At 36.2% G+C, this 12,099-nt stretch overlaps 1 protein-coding gene across 1 annotated transcript; it reads right to left on the bottom strand.

Moving 5' to 3' along the window:
- Positions 1 to 1,315: 1,315 nt before the first annotated feature.
- tmem87b (transmembrane protein 87B) lies at positions 1,316 to 11,717 on the bottom strand (the record flags this gene model as incomplete). The annotated part of the gene is made up of 19 exons (XM_079248501.1): positions 1,316 to 3,014; positions 3,434 to 3,464; positions 3,564 to 3,616; positions 3,761 to 3,831; positions 5,200 to 5,273; positions 5,348 to 5,451; positions 5,528 to 5,586; positions 5,737 to 5,845; positions 7,523 to 7,594; positions 8,288 to 8,381; positions 8,497 to 8,596; positions 8,675 to 8,858; positions 9,379 to 9,440; positions 9,800 to 9,959; positions 10,186 to 10,239; positions 10,331 to 10,465; positions 10,560 to 10,651; positions 10,726 to 10,786; positions 11,568 to 11,717. 19 exons carry the CDS (start codon positions 11,715 to 11,717, stop codon positions 2,973 to 2,975), a joined length of 1,707 nt encoding a protein of 568 aa, XP_079104627.1. The 3' UTR covers positions 1,316 to 2,972.
- Between the last annotated feature and the right edge of the window lie 382 nt (positions 11,718 to 12,099).

Below are 12,099 nucleotides of genomic sequence, written 5' to 3'. Positions count from 1 at the left end.
AAACAAAGTTATTTTGTATGATCCAGCGGGCAGAAAAAGAATTTAACAAGGGTCATTAACTTTTTTTAAAGAAAAAATACAAAAAAACAAAGCTTGATTGGGTCTAATTTCAACTCTCTTTTGATCCTGTATTATTTCAAGACCCATTTCTTCTGGTGTTGGTGAGGGACATTTGTTGTCTGTTCATTGTTATTGTCAATTCTGGACTGCATGAAACGGATGTGACGGAAATAACATCAAGCAAAAAGGCCACTATCATGAAAACACTCAGCTACACTAACTAAATGGCATGCATACCAATGTCTATATAAAAATTATTAGCAACAAGAAGCAGAAATAAGGATCTCACTTAACAGTCCAGGATTTAACTCATTTTAAGTGTGTGAAATTTTTGACCACCTTTTTTAAATTAAAAATTGACATGTGCTGCATGTCAAATGGTAAATTGAGTGCTTTCATGTTCAAGTACAAAATTTTTACTTTTTCTTTAAATGTGTTTAAAACATAGGTAGATTAAAGGTATTCATTGATCTACCAAAGCATAAAAAAGATGATAAGTTTGCACAAAATATGCTACAGATAACTTTCTTTACATTTAATAGAAAAAGTAAGAAAGGTGTACATGTGGATCACTTTTAATATGGAATAAATTAATTTATTTGGGAAAGCAAAGAAAAACAATTGTAGAAATTAGTTATGTAGCGATTTATTCTACCATAATCCATCAGCTGTTGTCAGCATATTTTTTATTGTTTACTTGCAGCTGAACTATGTAGATTATTGTCTCCAAACCACTTTAAAAGAAAGTTCCCAAAATATTAGAAAGAGTATTTTCCAAAGATGCCAACAGCTGCCATCTTTTGTATCTTGAAGTGAAGCTTATGTAGATGAGGCAAAAACTACATTTAAAAATAAGGGGGGTAGAATAAGTTAAATTACAATAGGACTTCTAACATTAATATATGAAGTGGCTGTGTACAAGTCACACCCTGTTAGTTACAAGCACATCAAGGCCTGAATGGAAAACAGCAACTAAGCTCCACTTGCTATCCTTTCACTATAACTCCTATTGTTCAAGACTTTTACCAATAACTGTGTGCTGTTTCTCCGCTTTAAAACAGATTTCACAAATATAGTAAAATGTTTTGTTTTTTTTAAGACATCCAAATACTGCAAATCATCATCAAGAAACATTCTCCAGAATTTAATAGTATTTAATCTGAGTGTACTGTACACACTTCCTGAGAAGGAAGGGAAGAAAACTGCTGGTATAAAAAGTTCAATCCCAGTTCTTAATGACATTTGTTAGGAAAAAAACAAAAAGAAAAGAACAAGAAGAGTCTTATACAAACAATTCTTCACTTGCTGAATTATGAAATAACAGAAATCAGCCAAAAACCATCTGTATAAACAATCCATGGTCAGTTGCAGGTGTCTGCAGTTTTATATAACAGAGCAACACCGTTCCATCATAAGCAAAAATACTTCCAGGTTTCCAACCAGCACAAAAAAAAAGGATCAAGGACATTTTAACTCCAGTTATGCAATCAACCTGCGCTAATGATGAACCCTAGAAAATATATTTTATAAAATTGAATCAGCACGACGGACAAAATGACACATTTTGCTGTTAAATTTACTCAAGACAACACACAAGGATGACAGCAGACCGACCCCAAACACACACTGACAAGAACAGGCCTGCCACTTTTGAAATTATAATAAAAAGGATACAGTTAAGACTTAAACGAAAGCGCATGGACATCATTAAGGTGACTCTGAATGCGAAAAAGTGACTTTTTAAAATAAAAAAAAAATATTTAAAAAAAATCCTCAATGAGCTGCAGTTTGCAGATGGAAACAATATAAACACACTTACATGATAACTGTTAACGTCCATTAACTTATAAGTACACTTGAAACTCAAATAAATAATTCTGCATCAGATGTACAGCACATTGCTGTTTATACAAAGGACAATAAATCGGCCGACCCACAGCCATAAAGCAGTATCAAAATAAAACAGTAAACCCTAATCCTACACGACTAAACCCTGTTAAATTCAAGTTGTACAAAATGCTTTTTCCTTCTCTCTCACACATTGATTCACAATATTCATCTCTCAGATACAGTTTCAGTGTAAAAAAAAAAAAGAAGAGGAGACACCATAATTATTGACGTTGCCAATAACTTAACATCTTAGGCCTTGCACAAAACTGACATGTAGGCACAGCTTTGATCTTAAAAGTGCACAGGAGCAAATAAATATGTAGTCAGAGTTCTTGTGTTTCAGTATGCAAAGTTGCCATTTTCATAGGTTTTCAATCCTGTAAAAACTGTGCGCCTTTAAATAATAAGTAGCTCAATTTCTGAAGACATCTCAGTTCTATTTGTATAGATGTGTGTGTGTATATATAAACAAAGACCAAAAGTGACCAAACGTTAACTCATGATCACACTGGCATAAAAATTCTGTCTTCTAGCTGCAAAAATAACCTCAAATTATTTTGATAAGAAAAAGGTATTTTTAATTATTAATCCCACCATATATAATCGACTAAGATATTTCAACCCACCAACAACATCTAGACACCCTCAAGAAGACTTTTAATGTGCATTTGAAAGGATGTTTATGTGGGATGCTCACTGTCAGATCTCTGCCAAAGCAAATTTCTTTAAAAAGAAATATTTATACAGCTTTTATAAAAGGAAACACTCTTTGGATAAATCAGAACTGATCCAGCGAAGGAGATGGTGAACATGTCGGTCAGTGTTCTCTGGTAGAATATGTAACAATAAAGAAAATTGGCAGAGATCCTGGTGGAACTGTGGCCTGCACCACCCTGTGAAGTAGCATCCTAAGAAAATTAAGTAGGTCTCGTGCACCACCCAGCAGGAAATCCCAGCTTCAGAGTCAGGGGCAGCTACTACATTCTCCCCTCATGTCAGCAGATGGCTGGAAATGTTTCGCTTCATTCCAGCTTTGACATCTCATACTTGGTTGTCATGATTTCCTGGGGAGTAATAAGGAAATTGAAATGACACATTTACTTTCAGAAATCCAACAACAACAAAGTTATACAGACTGGCAAAGGCACAACGTATCATTCACAAAGCTTTGCTTTCTGTAGTTAATGGCACACATTTTAAATGTTTCCTTTTTGGTTTGTTGGGGCTTTTGTTTAGTTTTACAAAACCACTCAGAACTGGGAAACTCTGACCTATAGCATTCTATCAACAACCCAGGACTTATGGATGGTAAACTTCTTTGTGATGCCCACGAGTCCCCTGATGTCAAGTCTCATCAAGCTGCACAACAATCTCTTTTTGACTCTCACTGTTATTGTTAAGATGATTTAACTTTCACCAACGTGTCTGGTTAAATAAGATGTGTGTACTGTGTATGAGTTGTGTTTTGGGATGTAGTGTTTACCTCATCTGAGTCAAGCAGGACAGGAAGAGCTCTGAGGTGACAAAACATATAAGAGCAACTCTGTCACAAACACCTTCTATGAAAATACCATGATGTACAAAAACTTTTGTGTACTTCAAAGGAGTCTTACACATCAGAAAGAGAGCTAGGAATGTTATCCTCCACCCACTTCAAGTCTTCGTCCTGAACAAGTGGAAAAAACAATCAGTAAACACTGCCATCTGCTGAACATAGACATTTGGACAGAAACGCTTAGTCGCTTTTACTCTAAATAAATAATAATAGTAGGTTTAATAATGTAACAAAAATTGTAGTTGTATAACTTACTGGGTTTGTATCTGCAGGTTTTGCTGTACCATTTGTCTCACTTTTAGCTGCTCTTAACTTTATACCATCAGCTGGATAAAAAAAAAAAAGTCACAGGGTGAAAAGCAAACCAAGGCAATCACAGATTAGTGTTCTGGACCCCTTTATGCACAATCATACTTCACAAGATCTAGTTCAAAGTTCAGTTTACACTAGATCATGTTCACAGCTCACCATTTGACATTCGAAAATAATTTCACATCCTATAAAAACTTTTGATGTAAATTTATCTTTTTATTCTCATATTAGTTCTTCTGAATTAACCTCATCATATAGTTCAAAGTACTTTTAGAGTATTTGTTTGAATTAAACAGGATGTATCTGAAACCCGATAGACATTTTTTGTGAATTCAAAACACATCTTTGCCCTCATAAGTCGCGTTTATTACATCGTTTTAAGAAAGAAATACTGCTTTAACCACTGTGGGGCTAAAATTGGTTTGAATTTAATCATACATCGAATAAAATAATGTATTTATAAATTTGTAAAATTCCACAAAATTATAAAGGGGTAATAAATCATCATCGGTTTCAAATGCAAGGTGGTCAAAGCTCATTTGTCCATCTATAGTCTGCCTTCCTCTCGCTTCACGTCCTGCAACCAGAGGTGCATAATCCACATGCCATGATATTAAAGTCCTGTCCGACAGCTTCCAACCAGTCACTAAACCAGCTGAATTTAACCAGCTCAGCTCCACTGCAAGGTAGATGAGCATGTTAGTCAAGACACCTGCTCTAAACGCACAGGTAGATCCAAAAACATGGCAGGACTTTTACTTTATGGCACCGGGATAATAAACATCTGCCTGCAACTCAACATTTCCCCCACTGGTGAAAGCATATTAACCTGCAGAGCTTTAGTGCCTAAAGTGTCACGGTCACAAGTAACATCACACCAACATAAAATAACTGCAGCAGTGATGTAGGAAGGCAACTTCAAACAACAGCAACACACTCCACAAAATACAATGCAAAAGAAAAAAGCAAAAGAAGACAAAAAACAAAAGATAGGCCTGATAAAAACCTGGTTTTAGTTCATAGTGACAGAGATAGTAAGAGAGGAGAGGTTCGGATAAATGTGCAGCTGTGATCAACAAACCCTGAACAAAAGTTTATCTTACATGATGACATTATACAGCGAGTGCTCTGTCTGCTGTCCATCAGATTCTGCTGGGAGGCCCTGGCTTTGCCCTCGTAACTTATTTTATTTATTTAAATCACTTTCCTCTGAAACCTTTTGCTTTTATATTAATGAAGAACATCTTTCAATGTCATAAGAAAAAGCAGCACAGTTTAAAACTGCATTGTTTAGTTTAAAACTTGTAAACCTTTAGTCAGTTTATTTTCCACATCCATGTGCAGCAAGAGTTTTGAATAATTCTCCTTTAGTTTTACTGTACCGAGGTTTGCAGATGCAATGAACTCCTCAATCTCCTCATCATCAGAGTCATCAATGAGAGGTGTGAAGGCATACCTGTAACAGAACAAGAATCAGTTCACTTTGTGAGTCAATGCTGGAAGATTTAGCAGTCTGCTCATACAACTTGCCTTTGGTTGTTTGCAGATGGTCGCCATAAAAACATAATGACGAGCAAAATAACAGAGAACAAGAATCTCCAAAACGCATCGTCTACCCAAAGCTCAATCCAATCCTTAAAACAGAAACAGATTCATATATCAGCATGATGCATACCTGGACAACTGATAAGTACGCTCATCCATACTTACGGACTGGCATTCTGCTAATCGAAACTTTTTCGTTGTCCAGCCTAGGAAAATTATAGATGCTAAACAAGAAGAGCAAAAGATGTCAAATTATATGGATACTGTGGGAATTTCTGCCTTTCTATGTTTTACTTGGATTAAAATACAAATAAGTGTAATCGGTCAAAATGAACTTTTCAGTCACGCAAGGCATTTGTAGATGCAGGACTTACCAATCACAGCAAATATTAATGTGTTTGTAAAGTGCCTGTAGAGAGACAACTTTACAGGGTTTCTTCTCAGCTTCAGAGTCTTGATGGTTTGTGCCAGGCTGACAAAGATGTTAGTGGCAGTCAAGGGAAACACACACGAGATACTACCTATAAACTATGCTAAACATCAACATAAGAGGGTGTTTTCATGAACTCCACAAGTGAGCTATAAATAAAAAAAAAATAAATAAAAAAAAAACAGCACATAAAGGATTTAATATATACAAAGTCTGTAGAAAAAAACAAATGATCACTGTTACCTGCACAAGCCCTCCAACTACAATCCAATTATACATGTGGAACTTTAAATGTTATGTGAAAATAAATGGACTGTATGTGCATGTTTAAACATTACATGGTCTTCACTTTTGTTTCAATGACTAATTGACACAACCCTTTTTATAAAAATAATTGGTGTAAATCAGGGTAAATATCAAAAATCATTTGAATCCTGTATCCAATTAAGAAAAGACTAAATATTCCGGTTGACACTGAAAAGTTGCAGACAAACTGATTTTATTCCTTGTGTGCTGTTTTTATTAATTATTGAAAAGAAGTGCTTAATTTAAATTCAGTGCGAGAAACATATCATCTCAACATTTATAGTGCCATTTTTTTACCAATGTATTGGAAGATCTCTTCTTTTACCAACACTCTGTAAGAGTTTGAAGACCAAGGTAAATAATTGTCATTTGTTTAAAACAGTTGGTTCTTCCACCTATTCATGCTTCATAGAGGATTTAAGCAGCTTCATGGTTTTATAACGCAAAATATTTTCAGTGGTCAACAGTTCCAGAGTACAGACTCTCTACTGGATTTTTTCACTATGGAGACATGCCCCTTTTCCAAAAAAATTTACTAAATTCACAGCATATTTTGTTTGAATACTTGTATATATGATATATGATTTATATGATATATGATTTAGCTTTAATTGTGTTTTCCCAGATGCTCTGATTACATTAAGATTGTACTTTGACATTACAAATGCTGGCTTTTGAACTGTGTACTAAAATCAACATGCCTGATCCCTCTCCTAGTTAGCCAAAAGGATACAGTGGTTTTAATATTTTACTTTTATTCTTTTAAGTATGTTTTTATTCTATTCAGTATTGCAAAGATCAATTCCCAAATAAGCACATAATTGTTTCAGAAGATAACATGAGATATATTCTCAGTTTCAACATTTATTATTTGTCTGTGTACCATCAGATATAAATATTAGAATAAATAATCACATATTATTATATATCATACACCCAAATGTTTTTTTGTATTTACCAAAATATTCAAGTGCAAATTGTCAGAAATAATCTTCAATATAAACTTAATACTATAAGCTAATCTGACACATAAAGACAATGGATGCTTTATTTACTTCTAGAAGAGTTCACCCCACTCAGTCAGACATGTAACTTTAGACAGAGGCAGCTCATTACTCTTAACATTATCATTCAATTTATTTATTATGCATTGAAAGGTGAGGACAGAGATTAAGAGCAGCTGATTTTTTACCCCAAAGAAAGAGAGCTTTTACAAATTTCTCAAACAAACAAACAAAAAAGAATGATTTAGAGCCATTTCTTATTATATGCTAAATGCTTTTTTGCTAAATTGCCAAATATCTGAGGAAAAGGGAAAGACAGCTGCTGATCATCATCTCCTGTTTTAATACTGTCTTATGTGCAGGAGGTGAAGAACAGAAGGGAACCACACAGGGGAAGGTTGAAGGTGCACAAAAGGATATCCACCAGCATAAAGAAGAGTCAAGCAGAGCCAGGGGAATATTGGCCAACAGGGCCAAATCAGAGTCTTTTGCCTAGAGGTGATAACAGAGTAGGAACAAAGTTCACAAAGAAAGGGGGGGAAAGATTGGGGGTGTGGGTGGGTCACAGGCAGAATAGGTGATTAAAAAAAGGAACCAAAATATCAGCCGTTCACCAAAGCTCAAAAAAGAAAATCACCAAGCCCCATACCTAATTAATTAACAAAACTGTTAATTTCCTGTTTTATTGAAGTATAATAACTACTGATTACTGCAGCTGGTGGTTACACTGGAAGGATATAAACCAGATGGCGCAGGATTCAAATACAGCCAGAATAATTGCTGTAATCAAGGCAGGGCCATTGTCTCGACCCTTGATTTTTGGTCCCAAAACAAATCAGGAAAATATACAAAATGTGATGTCACGTCTAACACAATCTGACAAATAATTAAGGACTTTTAATAAAGATAAAGGCCACTTCTTTTAATTAAGCAGCCGTGAAACAGCTGACTCACTCCTCATCTAACACTGGCCAATCAAAGATGGGGATTTGTTTGACTTCCCTTTGCGTAAAAATATACCGTTGTTGATAGCTTTTAGTTTGGGAAGATTAGAATCAATCAGGAAAGTGAGACGCTGCTCTGAGCACAGTCAGTTTCTGAATGTAACATAGTAGCATGTGTATTTTAGCAACACACGCAAATACTAGTTTCAGTGCAAAAAAATAGTCAGAGAACATTGCTCACCCCTATAATCCGAAGGACACCTTCAATGCTGGCAAAGGCAAAGTAGAGGACACCAAGTCCCACAACTCTGTGCATCACGGTTCCTAGTCGAGGCCTTAAAACAGGAAAACAGAAAAAATAAAGAAGTGAAAGGTTTGTTTTCCTGTAAATATAAGTTGTTTTTTTTTTTATTTAAAAGATATTGTGTGTACAAATATGATAAGACTTACTTTACAATACCATAGCCTAAACTGACAATGATGACAAGTAATCGAGCCAAAGTCCTTTTGAGGGCAGAGACCAGCTCAGCAAAAATCAACAATCCTTGTGCTATAATAGAAAAAAAAATCCTTTTAAAGAAGGCAACTACCTCACATGTAAACAGCTGAAATATTTGCAGACACTCACAAGCGCTGCCGACGGTATTAGTGTTTTCATATTCGGCACAGAAGACTGCCTTCTCCACCATCCCAAGGAATATGACTCCTGCTATCCAGAACTGGATCCTAAGCAGATCTTTCCAGTAGCAGGCTGCCCAGATAAACCACAGCAGGGCGTACAGGATGTACACTATGCACATGACCATGTAGAACTACAAACAGACAGTGAGAGATTAGTCTATAAACAAGTCACATATGGAAGCAGTTTTTCTTTGTTAAATGGAAACCAATTTTTGAAATTTACTTGAGCTCTCCCCACAAAAAACACTTTTTGTTTAGTTTTTCCTGGACAGGCTTCTGACTGAGGTCTGGATCTATCAACTGTGGCATGCCCCCCCCAAAACAATAAAACCGCAGGCTGGTAAAGACAGTAACTTTGCTCTTCCTATAACAATGAAATGTTCTGCTGCAGAATATTTCCATCTTGGCATTCATGCAGGTCTTCCTTGCCACCAACCTAAATATTTTTTGCAAACCAGACACTCCACTCTTGTGACCAGATCATTCCCCCAAAAGCCTCACAAAACTTAACAAAGAGGCTCACCCTTCTTCAAGTGTCCCTAACACCAGTCTGACTGGGTCATTGGGAAGTGTATCTTCTGACTCTGTCCTGTACTCCTTAGAGCCAAAAACAATATAATATAAGGAGACTTTTTAAAGTTATCTACTCACAATCTTGAGGGGCCATTCTGTGACAGAAAGGTAGCCGTGATCGCTTTTCATCTCCACATTAACTGGAAAAATCAAAGTCCAAACATCAGACAAATAAAGAATATCTGTGTTTTCTCAAACATTTAGATTTGTTTGAGATGCTAATAAACTGTGAAAATCTTTCTAGAGTTACTATTAAGTTAGTTCAGAAATCAAAACTCAATTTAACATAAAATAAAATACTCTTTCTAGCATTAGGTTGTTATTTTAGTTAAGATGAAAATCTAGAAATCAACTGGGATTCAGAGAAGGAATTGATCAAAATTTAATTATTCTCAATACTATTACCATGTTTGATTGTCAAAACACACACTTACAAAAAGTCAAATAAAACAAAACAGTGATTATATGGCAGTCAATGCATGAAGAAAATTCCTCACACCTGTTAAATTCCAACTGGCCTCCTCTTTGCTAGATACAATCTTGACAATCAGAAGATAAGGCCCATCCCTCCATGTGGTGGCAATGACGTTTTCTTTGATGATAATACTGTTGTTCTTCATATCATACTCCTCAGTGATCCATTTGGTGTGATTTACATACTGAAGTATTGCAAAAGCAACAGAGAGATTATCACATTTAAGGGGAAAAAAAAACCCAAACATCTAAACAGCAAGAAAACAGCGCGCTTAAAAAAACACCTGATGAACACAGGATGATAGGTACAGACTAATAGTTTCTTTTGTTGCATTATAGCACAGTTTGATCTATCTTAAATTACAACCAGTTTCCTGGTTCTGTAATAAATACAAGTTTCTGCTCTCTTACAAGCGCTTCATTCTCAACAGGTAGACCGACAGGATGCGGCTCAGCTTTGGCTTTCTGAAAAACAGTGACAGCACCATAATAATGAGACATAAAGGTCATTTCAGGTATCTTAACCGTGCGAAGGAAAGTAAAATAGCAAACTCACTCTGAGTATTGAACAGGAGTGCAGATCACAGTTACATGTTACTGGACTGTGTATGTGTTCGATATACTCTCCCTGTCCAAGAGGATTTGGATCCAGACCCTCCCCATGGCTAAGTGGAACCCTTTCATACATCTCCTACAGAAGAGGTCACAATTCAACAATCGAAAAGAAACACAACCAGACAAACAACAGAGTGAACAACAGTGTGACAAGCAGAAATTGTACTCACTTCAACATTATTAAACTCATTGTAGCAGGGGTAATATTTCAAAAGCCAGTGAATAGTGAAAGTTACTCCCTCCGGACAACCAGAAGGCAAAACTAAAAGATAAGAGAAAATGTTTTAACACAACATTTTTGTGATAAGCCATTAGCTAATTTAGGTGATTTCTTACCTTGCATTTCAATATCAGTGCCTTTAAACATGGATTTTCTTAAAAAAAGCAGTCTTGAGGTCTGTATAGTAGAAAACACGTTTGTGAACTACAATGCAGCCAGAGACTCTTCAAACCATATTTACTGAGGCTTATTTACTATATAGTTCATATTTTAAGGAAATTAGGTTTGGTGATGTCTGCACATTAAAGAATAAGACCTGTCAGTGAGGTAGAAACACACTATCTGATTATCTATTCAGATAAGAGCTGGTCAGCTGTTTCTTCAGTATGGATCCTACAGCTGAGAACACCTAATACAGCAACGAGACAGGACCGAGGAAACTGAAACTTCTCAACACTTAAATTATTGATCAAGGCTTTTCACTTGTCCTCGGACCAAATCTAGCTACTGCTAAACCAGAGGTGAAACACACCTTCAGGTCAAGCTTGAATTTACGTGGACTTAAAATATGTTAACACCATGATCTAATCAAAAATTGAACATCTAAACTGGGGTGTTGGCTCATAGCACAGATCGAAGTTTTCCAGACCTAACAGGAGTGCTGGTTTTCTTAAACTGGAGCTGGCAAGTTAGCCATCAGCTAACATTGAAGTGCATATTGGCTATTCAACACAATAGCTAATTAGCTTTTTAAAAAAATCTGTGTTCTTATGATAAACGCATCTTATTAAATGATGCTAATGACAGCAAGTCGTACATTACTGGGTAATAAGAGACAACTGCTGAAGGACAAGGGACACGACTAATAACACATCTGACAGCGAGCTACCATAACAAGGCAGATGTAGCTAACGCTAGCTAGCGGTTCTGCAGGTTTGTGTTTCTAAATGGTACTTACATTAACAACTGTTACTTTCCAGTGTCCCGTCTCTGGTGCTGCGTCAGCTTCATTTACAGTGTTGATAAAAACTACAAAAAAGACCAGCCATGGACAGAAAACTCTTCTGGTTGGACAGCTCCACGTCCGCATTCTGACTGCAGCTGCCATGTTTGCTATGGTCTCCAAAACTCCCCTGCAGGAGGCGCCGTGAACGCAACACCCAGTCTGACTTTTCCGCACATCGTTGGTGTCTGGTGATGCAGCCACTTGTGTTTTCTGAATGACATATTCGATCGTGTATAAAACCTCGTTGTGTTTATTGTTTGTCATATTTATTTATAAGCCTGACTGAGAGAAGGAAGAGAACATCATCAGAAAATATGACGAGTGCAGAAGACAGATTGGTTACCATAGAACAGGACAGGAGGGCAGACGAGGAAGAAGAGGATAGATTGATATTGTAAGTGTTAACACAGTTCAACACGTTTTTTAAGGCCAGGTCTTTCACAGCGGGTGGGCAAAATGATCTTGCGTGTACGTTCAGAAAAGA

The sequence above is a fragment of the Telmatherina bonti genome, assembly GCF_933228915.1.
Source record: "Telmatherina bonti genome assembly, chromosome: 11".
Classification (NCBI taxonomy): domain Eukaryota; kingdom Metazoa; phylum Chordata; class Actinopteri; order Atheriniformes; family Telmatherinidae; genus Telmatherina; species Telmatherina bonti.
The sequence above is the reverse complement of the archived record's forward strand: the minus strand, read 5'-3'. Positions and strand labels throughout refer to the sequence as shown.